This window comes from Vanellus vanellus (genome assembly GCF_965231255.1).
Source record: "Vanellus vanellus genome assembly, chromosome: Z".
Classification (NCBI taxonomy): Eukaryota; Metazoa; Chordata; class Aves; order Charadriiformes; family Charadriidae; genus Vanellus; species Vanellus vanellus.
The window spans coordinates 201688-220949 of NC_138908.1; the positions used below are offsets into that span (position 1 = coordinate 201688).

The 19262-nt window shown below is 52.8% G+C and overlaps 1 protein-coding gene across 1 annotated transcript; it reads right to left on the minus strand.

The window, feature by feature from the left end:
• Nucleotides 1–9594: 9594 nt before the first annotated feature.
• Nucleotides 9595–18338, minus strand: GRHPR (glyoxylate and hydroxypyruvate reductase). The gene is made up of 9 exons (XM_082497867.1): nucleotides 18220–18338; nucleotides 18009–18139; nucleotides 17318–17390; nucleotides 16712–16828; nucleotides 15826–15914; nucleotides 15034–15138; nucleotides 13743–13878; nucleotides 12888–13018; nucleotides 9595–9898 (listed from the first exon to the last, which is right to left on the minus strand). The coding sequence occupies exons 1-9, from the start codon at nucleotides 18282–18284 to the stop codon at nucleotides 9777–9779; spliced, it is 969 nt and encodes a 322-aa protein (XP_082353993.1). The 5' UTR covers nucleotides 18285–18338; the 3' UTR covers nucleotides 9595–9776.
• Nucleotides 18339–19262: the final 924 nt, after the last annotated feature.

Sequence of the window (19262 nt, forward strand, 5' to 3'; positions counted from 1 at the left end):
ATAGGGTTTTTTTTAATATTTTCTATCTGTTTCCTTGAATACATCTGAATTCCTTGAATTCTTATGATGCATAGGAATAAAACATCTATGTGAGTAAGGAGACTAGAGTAATTAAGTACTAATATGAGCAGATCAACGTATTTAACTATAATTTTGATCTGTTTTTATAAAAAAATTAATGTCATTGTGAAATATCAGACCTTATATAGGAGGGCTTCTGTCTTCTTTCTTTAAGAAAAAATTCAACTTGGAGCATTTTTGGAAGTAGCAAATTTAAATTTCATTATTGATTGACATCTAGGGCATCTGGAGGAGCACACTGCAAACCCAGGAGCCTGTGGCCAGCTTGTTGCTTTCCTAGTCTTCCAGTATGAAGCAATATCTCAGAATGGTTCATCCACTTAGTTATCCCCTACCAGAAAATGAGAGTATCTGATCTCAAAGGCTGGTAACGTTGTCGAAGAGCTTATCACCTGGACTGTTGTTCAAAATTTAACTTTACAAATGCTACAGTGAGATCTCATATGAAGATGTCAGTATGCTAGTATTATGAAATATCTGAAAATAAACCCTACTTTTTTGTGCTGCAGTGTCTGACTTGATTTACTTGTTTATGTTATCCTGGTGTCTTTGCCAACAGCATATAATGGATTGACTAAACAAGTAATGTTTGTGTGTTAGCTGATTAGGCTCTTAGTCTTACTAGATCACTTGGCAGTGCAAACTAATCCTATTGAAATGTTGGCACGCATGTAGGCATTTTTGTCAAGTGAGGCCAAGCACTTAGTGCTGCCTGTGGCCGGCCTCCTGCTTCGTGCTGAGGCTTGGCCAATTTTGAGAGGACATGTATGTAATCAACAAGAAGTGGGTCCATATTTGAGCCAGTATAAAGTCCCAAAGGACTGTGTTGCCGCGTCAACACTGTGAGCTGGTTTGAACCACCAGAGTGCAGCTGGGCTTTGCTGTGGTGGCTTTCATCAGGCTCAGGGTGGCTTAGTGTCTCCCAGAGCCACTGCCTCAGTGTGCCAGGCTATCTTCTGGCTCACTCACTGGTGGTGACACCAAAGATGTTTCATTCAGGTGATGCCCTGCGGCTGGCTGACCTGCTTGCAGGGATTCTTGCTCCTGCCGCAGCCTTGATGAAAGAGATGTGTTGCCTGCATCTCCCACATTGGCCAAAGGCTGGAAAGTCTTGGAATTCTGGGAGCACCCCTCCTTGTGTGTGGAGGTCTTTGAGATTTTTTTCAGCTGTATCAGGTCCATGGTGGGTTCACTTTGCAACTGCACAGGTGCTGGCAAGGCAGCAAGGGTAAGTGGCTGGCGTGATTATTTTCGGTAACAGTATCTGAATGCCCATCAGTGACCATCCAGGTCTGCAGTGCAAAGCAACTACCAAAGGCTGGTTTGGTTACTTGCTTAATAAAATGCATTCGTGCTGATGAGACAAAATTGCATGACATGATAACATAGTTCATGTCTTAAATAGGCATCAGGGTAGTTAAATAGATTTTGAAAAGGCATAAAAGCAGCAGTCTGTAATTTAAATGCTATATTGTGGTCTCAATCTTTCTTAATAATATATGAAAATAAGTTCAGTCTGGAGCTTCCTATAAAACGAATGACTCTGAACTAGGGCAATGAAGCTGGTGAGGGATCTGGAGCGCAAGTCTGATGAGGAGTGGCTGAGGGACCTGGGGGTGTTCAGCCTGGAGAAAAGGAGGATGAGGGGAGACCTTACTGCTCTCTACAGCTCCCTGAAAGGAGGGTGTAGCGAGGCGGGGTTGGTCTCTTCTCCCATGTAACAGGCGATAGGACAAGAGGAAACAGCCTCAAGTTACACCAGGGGAGGTTTAGGGTGGATATTAGGAAAAATTTCTTGCCCGAAAGGATTGTCAAGCATTGGAACAGGCTGTCCAGGGCAGTGGTGGAGTCACCATCCCTGGAAGTATTTAAAAGGCATGTAGATGTGGTGCTGAGGAACATGGTTTAGTGGTGGACTTGGCAGTGTTATGTTGATGGTTAGACTTGATGCTGACGCCCCCTTCCAACCTAGACAATTCTATAATTCTAAGATGTGAGTTGGTAGTAGCTGTACATCAATGCTACATCTTTGTGACTATGTAGAAGTGCGTGCTTAGCTGAGGCCTTGTGTTCACCTATGCTATGGAATCACTTTTGAAGACTTGCCATTCCTGCCAGAGAAAATAGCCTTGGAAAGACTGTGGCAGTTTCCTGTTGGAAGACTTGCAGAGAGGCTGGGCTGTGTGCTCGGTCCTCTGCCGATGCGGGTCACTCCTGTCAGTGACTTTCAGCAGGGTGCCTTAATCTCACTCAGTCAGTCCGCCAGCATCTCTTGCACATCATTCAGTCCTGTGTTCTACCAACCCACAAGAACACCCCTGTTCAGAAATTTCAGGGGAGGGGTCTGTCCCTGGCTGTGGTTGTTTAAACATCCATCTGTACTTCAAATGCTGAACTGCTGTAGCAAATACTCTCACTTCTGTTTTACCACCTTCACTGCTTGTGTGTGATGTGATGGGGCTGGCCCTTGCAAGCAGCTGAGAAGAGCAAGTGTGATACTTGGCTCTGCAGCCACCAGCCACCCATCAGAGGGACAGCATCTCTGTGCCTCCTCCCTGCTGCACTCCAGGTTCTTCCTCTGGCCACACGCATGTGGGGAACGAAGAAATTACTCTGCTGGTGTGAAATGCTGCTTCCCCCACAGCAGGGCGAGTGCAAGTCTCCTTGTTTGCAGCAGCACCATCAGCCAACTAACCACCAGAACAGGTCACTTGAAAGGCACCTGCAAAGGGATTGTTACTCTTTATGCCAGCTTGTAAGGAAATGCTTGTTCTTAGCAAAACTGATCATAAAACCCTGTACTCAGTAACAATTTTGTTCCTGGTAGAATATACTCTTCGTAAGAGCTTATTATTATGCTTGTTACTGAAATAATGTTAATATCTACACGACATCTGTAAAATCCATAACACATTGTCATCGTTGTTCTCTAAATTTCTTGTGGGAAGACACTGCAATCATCTGGAGGCCCAGCACAGCTCCTCTGTCTAGCACTGGCTAGCTGTTTAGCTGTTGGTGGCACAAAGTTTTGACTGGTAATTGCTGGTATGGAGTATGTCCACAACTTCCTGAGAAAGAAGTCCTGTTAAGAGGTGTTCGCACTTTGATGGAGACTTGACAAGGCTTACCTGTGCTTTGCTGTCTGTAAGTTCAGCTCTGACTAGCCACATTCAGACTTGCCTAAAAAACTACAGGTTCCTTTAAGCAGGGTAGAGAGATAAGGTTAACTTTTTATCATTTACAATTTTCTAAGTATCTTTAGAAAGCAAAATCTTTTTCGTAAGGGCATACTGATGATTTCTGTGGCTGGCAGAGCAAAATGACCTTCTTCTCAAAGAAATTCCAGGATGTGACACCTGAAATGTGCTTCGGTCACTCTGGCAGCCTTTATTTGCAAGCTCATGTCTATTTCTCAATATACTTGGGGAATCTATATATATAATCAATATACTTGGGGAAGAGGTGGGCCCAAGCCAAACTCATGCAGTTCAACAAGGCCAAGTGCAAGGTCTTACATCTGAGTTGGGGCAATCCCAAGAACAAATATAGGCTCGGCGGGGAATGCCTGGAGAGCAGCCCTGAGGAGAAGGACCTGGGGGTGCTGATTGACGAGAAGCTCAACGTGAGCCAGCAATGTGCGATCGCAGCCCAGAAGGCCAACCGTATCCTGGGCTGCATCAGAAGTGTGGCCAGCAGGTCAAAGGAGGTGATTCTGCCCCTCTACTCCAGTCTCGTGAGACCCCACCTGGAGTACTGCAGCCAGCTCTGGAGTCCCCAACATAAGAAGGACAGGGACCTGCTGGAGCGTGTCCAGAGGAGAGCCACGAGGATAACCCGACAGCCAGAGCACCTCTCCTATGAGGAGAGGCTGAAAGAGTTGGGGCTGTTCAGCCTGGAAAAGAGAAGGCTCTGAGGAGATCTTATTGTGGCCTTCCATTCCCTAAAGGGGACCTAGAGGAGAGCTGGGGAAGGACTTTTTACTGGGGCATGTAGTGATAGGATGCGGGGTAATGGCTTTAAACTGGAAGAGGGCAGGTTCAGGTTGAACATTAGTAAGAAATTTTTCACTGTGAGGGTGGTGAGGCACTGGAACAGGTTGCCCAGAGAGGTGGTTGAGGCCCCATCCCTGGAGGTGTACAAGGCCATGCTGGGCGTGGCCTTGGGCAACCTGGTCTAGTGGGAGGTGTCCCTGTCTATGGCAGGGGGGTTGGAACTCGATGATCTTCAAGGTCCCTTCCAACCTAAACCATTCTATGATTCTATGAATCTAATAGAAGTGCTCAGATACCAGTTCACTTACACTTAATTATTTCTCACGACCTTCGGGAACACAATAACTTCTTGAATACTCAGTCAATATCCTTCAGCATGACAGCAACTTCACCAATACCAAAATCTTTAGTGTAAAAACTAACAGGTCTCCAAAATCATACAGATTGGCAAACTAACTTCATAGACTTGTGCCCATTTAATACAGCCAAGGTTTTCACACCGAAGTAAATCCTTCTGATTTCTGTTATATCAATTGGAAACTTTCCAGCCAGTTGAGATGTTCAGGAGCCCACTCCCTTTCTATTTACCACCACGGCTACAAACCTTTCCTTGGTCAGCAGAGGTCTCATTAGAAACTTCCCAAACACTTCCTGCTTCTGACGGGCAGGCAGACAGTAATCAGCAACACTTGGGAATCAGAACGTATTGATAAACGTCAGATACTCTCTGACGCATGAAGCAAAGGTCTTCCTTTAACTAGCCAGCATCAATATCTAATTAATGAACATATTCCAATAGCTATTATTGCTATCACAGTATGGTTCATTTAGCATCAAGAGAAATTCAAGCAGAGAATTCAGCATGAAGGACACTTGCCATGGGACAGAAAGAGAAGTACAGAGTGTACTAGATGTACTTCAGTCCGCAAGCACAGGCTTTTCTCTGTGTGTTTCAGCTCCCTCCCTGCACCAGGCTTAAGACAATGCCAGCTGCTGCCCTCCCCTCTCGTCTCTTAAGAGGTGTTTGGATGATTATGCAGTACCCTGCTCAGCTTTGATATGGGTTGAGAATTGGAGAAAACAGTACATTGCTGCTCTCAGAGGTGTGGGCTCGTGCATGTTTTTACCCCTGCCAGAAACCTTCTTGTGCTGTACAATAACAAACAGTGAATTGGGCAGTTCAGGCAAGTTATGGCCGGTTACTGTCCTGGCCTTTTCTCCAAGGCAGTTCTCTGTCCGTTCGGCTGAAGCACAGCACTCGCTGCCTCCTGTCTCTGCTGGTTTTGGCAGTGCGGCCACCAGGATTGCCACTTGCTTTATGCTGACTCGCCGGGAGGAGATGGATAAAGCTGGGTGCTGTGCACCCTCTGGGAGGGGTCTGCCTGGGCTACAGCCTCCTTGCAGGAGGAAGAATGAGGGTCTTCCTCCTCCTGGCTCATGGGTGCTGAGAGCCCCTACCCAGAGCTCAGTGGAGCGGAGCTGTTGGCAGTGCTACTGAGAGCACTGCCAGCGAGCTCCCAGGCTGCAAATGAGACACCTTCTTGCCCATTGCAGCCCTGTCTCCCCCCTCCCCTTGTGCCATCATTTCAGAAAACCATCAATTTTCTGTCTGTCCGGCAGCCAAGGCTTGGAGTTTCTTCTCTCTTTTTCAGCATGATTTCCATAGGCACAAGCGGCTCTCACCAAGACCTGAAGTGTGGTGGAAGCCTTTGGGCCACACGGGGAAATGTCTTTCCTCCCTGGGTGTGGAGGTGATGCCCAGGCACACAGCATGGCCAGACAGAGCCGCAGCAGGGAGGTGCCGAGTGCTGTGGGCACAGAGTTTACGCCGGCTGAAGGTGCCAGGCCACCCACAGCATCTGTCACCTTATTGAGTCACTGTAAGAAGCTGGCAGCTTGCTGGCAGGGAGGAGAGGGCTGCTATGGTGCACAGACCTCATCCCTGCTGCGTCCCTCTGGGCTGGACACAGAGAGGAGTCCGGGTTGGTGAGCCCGATGCTGCCCCATCCGGGCAGCTACTCCTGGGAGCTGGCCCAGAATGGACACAGCAGGGATGGCCAGGGTGAGCTTCACCTGTCCCTCTGCCAAAAGGTGGCATTTGCTGGGACTGGGTTAACCTCAGCCCCGAGGTGGAAGCAGGTCCATCACACCTTTAGCCCAGCGCTATTTGCCTGGCCACAGTGTCGCATCAGTGCTGGGGATGGGACACAAGTGGGGCCCATGTTGAGCCCACACCTGCCCTTGCACAGGCCTAGCCACCCTGGCTGCTGGGGCTGAGGCGAACCCCTGCAAAGGCGAAGTCACAAAAGAGAGGGCACAGGTGGCTGCAGAGGCAGTGGAAGTGATCTTGCTGCAAGGGGACAGGGGCTCTTGTACCAACACACCTGTCAGCTGGGTGGATCAGCTGCTTATGCCACCCTTCAGCCTGGACATCACCAGAGGACATCCATGGGGAGGTTAACCCAGCTCAGCCCAACGCAGAGTGTGAGCACTGAATGATGACAAAAAGAGCATTGAAGAGAGCAACAGGCTTGAGCTGGCTCCAGCCCATGTGCTCCCTCTCAGTGGCTGGGGACGCCCAGCATGGTGAAAGCGGAGCATCTGGAGACCAGTGATGGGCATCACGTTTCTACTGCAATTCCACCAAACAGTGCAATTGCAGTACTGTGCTTGTACTGCAATTTCAGTACATTGCTGTGTCACTCTGCTAAATCAAAATCCAGTGTAACATCAAATGCCTACAGAGAAGTGAACTTGGTATTAAGCACCAAACTCTCCTGGTGTGTATTATCTAAAAGAGCACTTGGGGTGCCAGGCCCTGGCAGGGGTGGTCAGTAGATCGTGCTGGAGCCCACGGGGTGGAAGCAGAGTACCCATGCCCACCCACCCTCTGCACCAAGCAGAAATCCCAGGGCTTCTCCCTGCGATCAGGACAGCTTTTCAACCTTGCTTCAAACTGCAAACCACCATCTCTAATCATGCTTAATCCCAATTGAAGGTGGCTCCTCCAAAGCCAGAATCTCCTGGGTTACATTTATGTGTTGCGCTGTGGAGCACGTAGTGGGTTCCTGTGCCCATGAGGCCAACAGAGCTGCTCCAGTCTCCACTTTGGAGGAAACACAAGATGGAGCTGGCCCCGTAGCAGCCGGTGGCTGGTGTAGGTGCTCTGCTGCTGGCAGAGCTCGTTGGTGCTCAGCAACTTCAGCACCAGCCCCGACTGAATCCACTGAAGATGCTTTGTGTTCTGTGTCTGTGGGATGGATTACCCTGGGGTCAAGCGAGCTGAAATGTTCACTTATGTCCTCCTCCTCTCCACGTGACCCACAGCCTTGGAAACAAGCCTGTCCCTTTTTTCATACAGTGCTCTGCGCACCAAAACCTTGGGAGAAGAGTGATGAGGCTGGAAGAGTTGGATGGGCGATTGAGAGCCACAGCTCACAAGGAACTGGGTGAGTCCAGGTCTGCTTTTTACCACATTCCCCAGCAAAAGGACTGGAAGCTCATGGAGCTGGGAGGAGGCTGGTTTAAAACTGGCAAAAGCGATCTCCACACTACGCAGCGGGGACACCTGTGGGGCTGGCAGGTCTGTGAGCAGGGCTCAGGCAGTGGCAGGGCTGTCCCATCTGCATCACGGTCATAGACGCCAGGATGGCAGGAGGGGATGGGGCCATAGCAAGGCTGATGTGTGCCCCCAAGCAGCCTCACCACCGTTGGGCACGGATGGGCCAGACGGACCCTGGTCAAGTCACCCCACCAGCCCTAGCAGCTGAGCTTGCCAAGGTGCCCCCCAACACCCCACCAAGGCAGAACATGAAAATAAGTTAAATTGAACTGTATTCCTCATCATACACGTGTTCATACATGGGGAACACAAACTTGCAATTTGCAGATGTGTCCAGCTGTGGCAGTGCTGTCGCTGCAGGACTGGGCACAGGACAAATCTCTGGTTGGCCTCCAACAAAGTAACAGGACTATGCTTGTGTAAAACGCTTTGCTGTTGATTCAAAACACAACAATCCTATACATTGAATTCTTGCCTTTTATTCTAAAAATCCCACGTGGGTGTTTTCCTTTGCTGTGTAGTGATCTTTTCAGAACTGCTCCCTGTGTGCTGGATGCACAGGCGGATGGGAAAATTGCTGGTCTAGACCATGAAGCTGTGACCGTGGCTCCCAATCAAGGACTCCCCAGGGCCCCAAAAGGGCTCGGTTCCCATCTGAGGAAGCGCAGACCCCTGACATGGGCTTGCTTGCCGCAGACTGGGATGGACTGCTGCAGCTGCAGGGGACTTGAAGGAAAGCTGCCCCTGTTCAGCAGGCTCCCAGAGGAAGTGGGTAACACTGGTAAACAGACTCACTCATTCTTGGGCAGAAAACTTTGCAAACCCACAAACACAGGCAAGTGGCCTGCTGAAGAAAGTGAGGAATGAGCTGGTCCTGTCCTCAAGAGCACGGCTGGATGCTGCAGACTCGCTGTACAGATTCCAGCCACAGATGGCTCATGGACATGTCCCCAACAAAACTGGAAAGTGGCCTTCTTTAGGATCACGCCCAACATGCACGCTTTCAAAGTGGGATTTCTGAGAGGCTTTAAATGTGTTAAATTCCTCCTGCCACTGCAATGCAATGTCACAGCCACCTTTCTTTTTTCTCTAAGGAAACAATGTCATTGGGGCATGCTGCCCTCAAATGGGGCATGGTAAGCAGCACACAGAGCAATCCAAGGAGCATGCCTCACCAGCTGTTTCACCAGCTGGAGCAGAAGCTCACTGGGCTGGACTGGCAGGGGGGACGGGTTCCAGCCCCTCTTTATAGAAGTGGGACAGTTGCCGCAGGAGAGATAGAACCCCTAAAGTCCCTGAAATGTGCTCGTCCAGGCCTCTCCAGGCAGCTAGAGGCTTAGCACCTGCTCAGGTTTTCCTTTGCACTAATGTGTCATCACATGTCTGGGAAAAAACAAAACTGGGGAGTGGAGCTAGAGGCTAGAACGAGTCGGGGGGTGGGAGAACCTCTCCATGTGCATTTGTTTGCAACCCACTTCAGAGCCACGCCCAGAAAAGTTACAGCACAAAAGGGAGAGCTGGCGATGCCAGGGGAGCTGTGCAAGCCTTTCTTGCTTTTGTTTAAGCACCTGAAGAACAGAAGCATCACACCTTGGCACTAATTCAGCACAGCCTTTTAACGCGCACTTGGCAGTGGACTGGCAGCAGCTCTCCTGGCAGCCGTAGGTCTGCGCTGACTGCATGGTCACCTCTCCTCCCTTCCTGGCTACATGCTGAGAGCGCCAGTACGGAACTGCCGAGGCCCTGCCTGTGATGCCAGGAGCCCGGCTTTGTGGATGGGTGTTGCAGCAGCAGCTGCCTTATGGCAGGACACACGCTGGCTAACAAAACCCCAGACAGTCCCAACACTGCACCGTCCATTGCCTGCTGAGTGCAGCAGTGGCATAACCATGGGACTCGCAGCCCCCTGCTGCCCCTGCAAAGCTGTGTGCTCTGCCACATGCCCAGGGGCACCTTGGTCTCAAATGAAACAAGTATGACACATTCACTGCTTCTCTTTAATGGCTATGATGCAGTTCCCCCACCACAGGCACTGCCAGTGCACTGCTGCAGAGGCAAGGAGGCACAGGACTGGTGCCCAAGGCTTCTCTGTGGGAAGGTAACACCAAGTCCTGCCACCCTGCAGGAGTGGGGGTCCACCCTCACAGCTGCAGCTCGTGGGGCATGGGCTCCCCTCGCAGCCCGGCCAGCAGGTTCTCGGCGGCCAGCACCGCCATGGTGCTCCTCGTGGCATACGTGGCACTCCCGACGTGCGGCAGAATCACTGCAGGGGACAGGGAGGGTTACTCGCTCATTTCTTACCCTTCTTACAGCCTCTTTCAGGGGTCTTCCCACAGGGGCAACCCTGGTCCTGCACCAGCTGCCACTCCACCTGGGGCTGAGGTTGGACATGGAGCATGAAACAATCATTAGTTTCCAAGGACTGCAAAAGGCATCTGATAAATGGCTGAGCTATTTTTTAAGTCCTCCAGGCCACAGTGAGCCAAGAGTAGATCCTCCTTTCTGCATTCAGGCCTGGCACTGACTTTCCTGCACAGACGCAGAATCGGTACTAGATATAAAATAATGTCCCTGTGGCAGCTGAACATGCAGTGAAATTGGCATGCTGTTGCCTGATTGCCACACAGCTTTAGTAGGTTCTGCTCACTGACAGGCACGAACCAACATCTACTGGGGCAAGAGCCTGAAGACTGTTGTGAAACACTGTCTTCTACTGTGCCCACCCCCGGGTGCACAGGAGAGGCACATGTGGAGGCAAACAGTGCCCGCTGAACAGCGCTGGCATACTTGGGGCAAGGATTGTTATCCACCTATGTGAAAAGGCCCCTTTTACACAATGCAAAGGAACAAGCCAAAGCTGCTTTAGTGGTAAATTATTGCCACATTAGTAGTGGAAAGTACTTGCCCAAGTTATGGATAAAAACCTGCACTGCAGTCTCTGTTTTATAATGGAGAGCATCTACAGGCAACGCAGAAGCCTGAACGCCCGACACACTGCTGACCCCAGGGGGAGAAGGTTCTCCCGAGAAGGACTGTGGGGCCACATAGGTCCTTTCCCCCCACGTCGAGAACCAGGCTGAGTTCCTTGTTCCCTGTGAAAGTAATGTCAACACTTCTTCCTTGTCTACTTATGCTGTGTTCCTACAGCTGCCGAAACTATTTGGCAGTTTTGCATGAAATCTGTGAATAGTTTCAGAATTATCAAAGCCTCATTTCTGTGAAAGTAAATATATATGTATTTATTTGTGTCTTGCTTAGTGTTGTTCCAGAGCTCTAAGATCTCCGAAGTCCTGAAAATAGTTCCACAAAGTCTCTGCTGTTACCATTTCTCACACTGTCTACTATGGGAACCAAAGCAACCAAATAAAAAAATAGTTTTTAGCAAATAGATAACAAAGCAACAGCTATAAACTTGCATTTCGGAAATGGACAACCAGTCATGAACATTTCCAAATTTTCATGGATGCCTCTATGGTTTCTTTTTGGAACGGACTTTCCCTACTCCAAAAACATCCTTCCTGGAGAGAGGACACCCTGCTGCCACCTGCACAGCTGCTCTGGTACTTTGTCCGTGCAAGTGAAGACACGCACATCAGACCTTGTGCTCGGAGAGCAGCCTGAGCAGCCAAGGCATTCGACCATGCGAGACGGAGCTCTGGCCCAGCTCGTGCGATCAGGTCTGAGCAGGGACAGCCACCCTGTCAGTGGAAGGTAGGAAGAGGTACCCTGCCATTGCACTTGCAGTGGGCTCGCAGACAATCGCAGACATTTACTTTTTAACTAGAAGGCAAGGCCTCCTCCCTGTTGCATTTCTGTCTCTTTTCTGCCTCAAGAGACACAAGCAAGCCTGTCTGGCTTCTGTCTGAGTCAGTCCCACTTGGACACTGACCCGACCCATCAAGGGGAGAGGACAGCTCCTGGTCCTGCTTTACAGCAGAAGGGCCTGGTGACTCACTGAGGACCAGACAAGGGAAGGCAGTGACCACCCCTGGAGCCATCCCCAACTCATCCCAGGCTGCTAGCCAGCCTCTGGTGCCTGCAAGGATGGAGCTGCACTGTTGCATGGCAAGGGCATGCGAAACAGCCCCCTGCACAGCCCCTTCAGCCTGCAGCAATGAGGATCCCAGGAAAACACTGAGGTCTGCTAATGTCCTGCACCAAAACATCGCCCTGCACCATGCGGCAGCTCTCAGCAACCTTCCAGGCAAGCACCAGCAAAACTAACAGTGATCAGCTACCGCCCCTGGTTGCAGTGCTCCTGCCTCCACTCCAGCAGCCTGGCAGTGCTGAAGCACAAGAGTGGCCAAGCAAGACCTTTCCTAATGGGCTCTCCTCACCTGATTGAACCTCCTCTGGAGAAGACATGCACTAGTCCTGGGACCAGCATCTTCCTACCTGCCTGATGCCCGTTACTGTCCACAAAACAGGCTGCCCGAGCTCACCGGGCTCCACTTTCCCAGTGAAACTTGCCTTGAGCTGTCCAGGGGATGCAGCTAGACCATCTGCAAAGAAACCTCTGCTCATCCCATAGTGTGAGCACTTGCTGGCCTCTACAGCTCAGAGCTGTCTAATCTGCTGACACCCGCTGGTGAACGTGGATGTCAAGACAAGGCCAGCGCTTAAATGAAATGTGCTCCTGAGCACACATGCCAAACCTGTGCCTGGCAGCCCAGGCTCACAGTGGCTGCGCTAGCCAGTGAGTCCCATGGTGGCTGCAGTGCTCCCGAGGCTGAGATTACTCTAGGCAGACTCAGCATCCAGCTTTTTAGCCACATGGGAAGCTTTTCTAGCAGAGTATATGCCCAGAGCTTACAGAACATCAGCATGTGGCAGGGTACAAGCATGGATTTGGTTTCTCATTCAGGCACCTGCTGGTACCAGACTCCTCCATGAATTTCACCCCATGCCTCTGCCCATCGAATGGAGATACATCAGGAAGGTGTTAAAAAATGAGCTGATCTCAACTGCTTTCTGGAGAATTAAAATACCTCCCACACTTCTTTTACATCATGTTAATGAGGTCTTCCCACCTAGCAGCTCCCTGTGTTGTACGATGACTACCCACAGTCTGCCAAATACACCTGACCTTCCTGTCCTTACATGTTTCACTGCTTGTTGGCACTGGCAGGCTGATAGGGATGGGGGATCCTCCTCACGCCAGCCGGCAGGTCCCAAGCCACAGACGCAGGAGGCAGCTGCAGCACAGGCTGCTGGCACAGAGTGGGGGCCTGGCTGCCCAGCCAGACACTTACCACAGTTCTTGAGGGAGAGCAGGGGGTGGTCAGTGGGCAGCGGCTCCGGCGTCGTGACATCCAGGCCCGCTGCTGCGATCTGGCCATGGGCCAACGCGTTGTACAGATCCTCCTGGTTCACCACAGCCCCCCTGGCAGACAGAGGGAGAGGCCCGCACCACTGCCGAGGGGTCCTGTGACCTCCCAGGGATGCACGGCCAGGGCATGGACAGCCTGGGCAGTTGCACCCAGGTCCCCGGGGCTGCCTGAGCCAAGGTCAGACCCCCTTCGGATGCGCCTGAATCTCCTGGTGCAACGAGCTGCTCCTGCTCCAGGCCACCCGCCAGCAGGACGAAGAGCCAGGTGCCTGAGCGCAGGCAGCCATGGAGGGAGTTACAGCAGGCTGAAGCATCCTGGGCAGACACCGCGTGTGGGGCTGCATGGGTTCTGCCCCACCACCACAAGAAGGCAGCAGGAACGGGAGGCTACCACCGGACTCAGCCAAGGACCCCTGCGGCAGCCACCTCTGTCCTGAGAGCAAGGCTTGTGGTGGTCACAGCCCTCTCCTGGGCAATCCCTCTGCCCCAGCCTCCCGTTGCCCAACAGTCACCCATCTGTCCACCCCACTGGGGCAGGACACAGGGCCCTGGAGAGGAGACAGGGACTTTAGCCCCCTGAATACCTTATTCTGCCTTTGGCTTGATCTCAAGAGACCTTGGGCTGGGAGCAGCAGATGCCACACTGGGCAAACAGGCCCGGCAGCTTCAGCCATGATGGCTGTACATGCTGTATGGATGCCCAGAGGAAGCACATCTCACAACCTACCGGCTGCCACCCCGCAACCACAGCAACCCCTTGGGTTGTGGTTGTGATTACCTGCTCGTGTTGACAAACACAGAAGTCGTCTTCATTTTGGCAAAGAAGTCCTTGTTGCACATTCCCTGGGTGGCCGGAGTCAATGCACAGGTCACCACAACGAAGTCTGACTCTTCAGCCAGCCTTGTGAGTGGGACTGAGTGGAGAAACACAGGTCACAGCACTGCTCGAGGACCTCACCAACACAGTTCAGCAACCCCTCTTATCCCTAAGATTCATCAGCAGGTGAGTGCTGCTCTGGAAAGAGCTGGCTGACTCTTCTCCACAGACAGCGAGACACAAGGACCAGCAAACAAAGAGAAACCATGCATGTTCCCACAGACACAACTGTAGTGTTTTGTTTCACTTTTAAATTAAAATCAGGCCATTCAGGTATCTAGCAATGCATCAGCAAACTGGCCCAAAGGAGGCTCTGGTATATATTTCATGTTCAGACAGCAAAATACAGCAGCAGCAGTTTACACCAGCATTAAATCTCTCTATATACAGTACCTACAGATAACAACTTGTGTCACTTTCACTCCTGGAGGTCAGAGGAAAGTGCAAGGAGCAGGAAAAGTTCTGCCAATGCCTTTGTGCAAAAAAGTACCAACTGGAAACCTCCTGGCTTTGGACTGAAAAATTAGCACTTGATGCAAGTCTCAGGACTGTAACAGGACCACAGAAAAGTCCCATTCAGCAGCTATGAGACATTCCCAGGCTTGGCTGGATGGTGACATTAATTTTGAAGCAGGGGGTTAAAGCTGATGTTTGTGTCCAGCAACCAACATCTACTCTCAGGGAAGATCTGTGGTCAGCCTATCCCTTCCTCCATCTTGGTACCCATCCCATGGGGGATGGCCCGCAAGACCCTTTCCCTCCTCCCCTTTCCCCTCTCTGTCCATTACGTTCCACTTCCTTGTGGGGATGAAACTAACTGAAAATCACAAATGGACGGACACAGGGGGAAGATGAAAGGCAGAAGCAGCAGAACCAGCCGCAGTCCATGATTATGGCGGGTGGCGAGTTAGAACACAGGTGCGTCCAGCCTTCTGGCTGAAACTGTGCGGTCAGAGGAGGCAGGTTTGCCCCCTGCCACCACCACTGCTGCATGGGAAGTGTTTGGATCCATCGTTCCCTCCTTTGGTGCCCCCACAGCAGTTCACAGCAAGGAGCTGCCCAGAACCTCCAGCTTGCCCCCTCTCTCCGCTGGCCCAACCCGCAGGGTGACACCCCCCTGGAGCCATCCCAGCTCTGTGCTGGCCTGCAGTGGACCACTGACTGCTGCTGCTGCTCCTGGCACCTTTCTTACCGAACTCAGCTTCAAACTCCACGGCACTCTCTGGTTTTGGACGACTGCCAGTATACAAAAACTTCTTGACCCCAAATGGCTTCAGGCGGCGGGCAACCGCCTGTCCTAGAAGAGAGAAGACTGTCCAGCTGCTGTGCCAGTGCCTGCATGAGGCGCACTGTGCAGATGAACGTCAGGCTGCAGTGCCCATCAGGCCTCTCCACGCAGTCCATCCTGCAGTAAGCTCGCACTCGGTGCTGCTGACAGTGCAGCAGCCAGCAGAACACATTTCTCACTAGAGTCGCTGTGGTGGGATCACTCCCACCAGGCTGCTTCCAAGCTCAGACTGTGGCAGGCATGGGGTGAGGGGTGGATGTCTTCTGCTGGTCCTCAACACGAGCAGGAACAGACTCCTAGCCACAGTGAAACTGCAGAAAGGGAGCTGCAGGACGTTAAACCTGAAGCTACCCTAGGGAGCAAACTGGAAAATGAGGAAAGAGCAAGCCATCTGCTGACAAAGTCCACAATTGAATGGATGACAAGCACGTCATCTTGGACTTTGTCAGGGCATTCATTTAACTGAAAACCAAGAGGACAACGTCCAGTTTGCCGTGGCACTCAGGTGCAGTGGATGTGTTTGAATGCTTTAAACTTTAAGGTCTAGGCCTGATGAGTCAGGATTGCTGTTTACCCAGATCTCCTTGTTCTCATAGATTTTAGAGGTGAGCACTGGGGACACCACCTTGGCTGAACCTCCAAAACCACCCTGCCATCACTGGAGACACACAAATCTTGCACCTGACATGCACTTACCTATTCTCCCCAGACCTATGATGCCCACCGTACTATCAGACAGACCATAGCCACACATCCATAAGGGCTTCCATGTTGTCCAGCCACCACTAGCAGAGAGAGCAAGATAGAAACAGATGTCAGAGAGCAGCAGGGTAGAGCCTGCACAGAGCCCAGCCCAGCATTTGGGCAAGTACACCAGAGAGAACAACAGTGTGGGTGACCAGCCCCTCTGGCACAGACAATCTTACAACCAGCCTCTCCGAGGTTCCTGCTTCAAGTGACCTTGGTGGTCTCCTGCAGGAATCTGCTTGGACCTTGGGTACGCAGCAGCAGCAGCAGCCTTGAGATTGATGTAATTTAGGCATCACTAACCATAGCCCTGGAATGACTGCCAAGTCAGTGAGCTCTGGCCAGACCTTCCATGCGTGCCCTCCTCAAGGGCTCTGCGGTGGCCTTAAGTGCCCTCTCCTGCAGGTCCTCAGAAGGGAGTTCTGCCCCTCTCACAGACCCTGAGCAGCATGTCTCCAAACACGCATGCCCTCCAAACATGCGTACCATCCAAACATGCGTGCCCTGAGCAGCATGTCTCCAAACATGCGTGTCTCCAAATATGCGTGCCCTCCTCGAGGGCTCTGCGGTTGCCTTAAGTGCCCTCTCCTGCAGATCCTCAGAAGGGAGTTCTGCCCCTCTCACAGACCCTGAGCAGCATGTCTCCAAACAGTCACAGAACTGTAGGAGACTCCACCTTGGTCTGCAAGATGTTTGGTGCAAGCCAGCTGAAACTCTGGCTTCAGCCCTGTTTTGTGTGTTCAGTGTGGCACGCTTTCTCCTGTGGCTCTCAGCCCTGGGGGCTGTGGGGCTCGGAGGCCAGCCCCTGCTCCAGCTGGCAGCTGCCAATACTCACTTCTTCACCTCCTCCACTGCCTCCAGCAGCCGGCGGCACGCAGCCAGAAGCAAAGCAACAGAGAGTTCTGCGGTGGCGTCAGTTAGGACGTCAGGGGTGTACCCCACGCGGATCCCTCTGCAAGGCAAGCACAGCTCTGTGGGGTCAACGCTGCCAGCCTTGGGATGCTGCCTTAAAACTTCTGGGCAAGTTGCTGATGTTACACCTCTTCTAGGTGTCCACAAGAGGACATCTTTTTTGGCTCCTCAGCCCTTCCTCCAAAGACGCTTCTCAGCCACACCTGGGGGATTATCCTAGCCTTGCCCCAGCCCCAAACACTCTTTGAACCCCACTGTGGTTGAAGGTTATCCTGGCCTAATCCTAGCATCCGAAGGCTGCTCCAGCCCCAGTTGGGTTGGGGGTGACCCTAGCTGTACCCCAGCAAGAGGAAGGTGCAGGTGGCAAATGCCGTCCAGCCCCACGCTCTGCAGAGGCCCACCCGCCAAGCCCATGCCAAAGCAACCCGCAGCTCTGCAGGACGAGCCAGCACTGAGTTTCGCCCTCCTTCCCGGCTGCCTCCCCTGGCCGGGCACCGTCACGCCAGAGGGCAGGGCAGCCGAGGTTTACCGCTTCTTGATTTCGTCCAGGGCCAGGTGGTCAAACCCCACCGACATTGTGCTGATGACTTTCAGGCTGGGCCCTGCAAGACACCACCATATGCGGCTGCCCAGCGTGGCCCTGGGGGGACCAGGCAGGCAGGGAACAGGAGGGGAACAGGAGGGGAGAGGAGGGGAAGGGGAACTTGAGATGAAGGGGAAGGGGAATGGAAGGGGAAAGGGAATGGGAGGGGTACGGGAGGGGAAGGGGAAGGGGAAGGGGAAGGGGAAGGGGAAGGGGAAGGGGAAGGGGAAGGGGAAGGGGAAGGGGAAGGGGAAGGGGAAGGGGAAGGGGAAGGGGAAGGGGAGGGGGAAGGGGAGGGGATAGAAGGCAAAGGGGAACATATGGGGAAGGGGAATGGGAAGGGTACAGAAGGGGAAAGGGAAAGGGAAAGGGAAAGGGAAAGGGAAAGGGAAAGGGAAAGGGAAAGGGAAAGGGAAAGGGAAGAGGAAAAGGAGGGGAAGGAGAGGGCATGGGGAAGGGGAAAGGGACGAGGAAAAGGAGGGGAAGGGGAGAGGATGGGGAACTGCAGGGGAGAGGAGGGGAAGGGGAACCGGAGACGAAGGGGAAGGGGAGGGGAAAAGGAGAGGGTTGGGAGGGGGAGGGGAACGGGAGGGGAGAGAAGGGAAGGGGAGAGGAGGGGTCCGCAGCGCGCACCCACCGGCGGCCTCCAGCACCTCGCGGTCGATGCGGTCGGAGAGGAGGCAGAGCAGCCCGCGCTTCCCCGCCACGCCGGACAGCAGCTCCGCCCGCGGCACCGGCTCCTCCGAGTCCCACTGATGGACGCGGCACCTGCGGCGGCAGCGCGGCCCGTCACCGTCACCGGACCCCCCGGCCCGGCCCGGCCCGGCCCGGCCCGGCCCCGCGCTCACCCGCCGGCCTGAGACAGGACCCGCAGCCCCTCGGCCGGAATCCGCCGCGTCACGAACACCGCCATTGCCGCGCCGACGCCGCGACCCGCCGCCACCGCCGTCGCAGCGACCCCGGGCGGCAGCTCCGCCCCGGGCAGCGCCGTCAGCGCCGGCGGCGGGAGGGCACGCGAGAACGCACACATGAGCGTACACAGGAATGCACACGTGAATGCACACGCAGGGCACGCATGCAGGGCGCACATGCGGTGTGCACATGGACCGCCGACGTAAGTCACACACATGCAGTGCATGTGCGGAGAGAGAACACAAGGCCCAGCTGCTCACCCACCGTGGAGAGCCTGCAGCCTTTCCGCAGCTCATCCATCCTACTAGTTGCCTTTGCTTTCTCTGGAATGAGGTGGTGTCATGGTTTAACCTCAGCCGGCAGCCAGGACTGTGCAGCCACTCACACAGTTCTCCCTCTCCCCCAGAAGGGTGGGGAGAAGAGGGAGGAAAGGAGGGGAAAAGAAAGGGGGGGGGGGGGGGGGGGGGAACCTCATGGGTTGAGACAAAGACAATTTAATAGAACAATAACAGAAAAGGAAAATAACAGTAAGAATAACAATAATAATAATGACACATCACACTCACCCAGTGCCAGTGGTCCTGGATTTCACCACAACCCCAGCTAACCCTGTTCATATACTGAGCCTTTGGTCTATGGTACTGAAAAGAGGCCTTGAAAAGCATAAACATCACCCATCAAAAACTAAAACAATGTGTATTGTTGGCATTCCTTTCAATCACTAGAAAGAAAATTAACTCTTTCCTGGCTGAAACCAGGACAGGTGTGCGTTCAGGTTGTGGGTGGACCAGCAGCTTGTCATGAGAACAGAAGGTAAATGATGATAAAGTTTCAGGTGTGGGTTTCCCCTTTCCCCTTGCAGAGAGCTTTGCCATGCCCACTGAGAACAGCAGCACATCTTTGCCTGGGAACCAGCTGGTTTGGATGCGTATGTGGGAGCTGGCACTCTATATCATGCCACCATCTCTGCCTCAGAGGA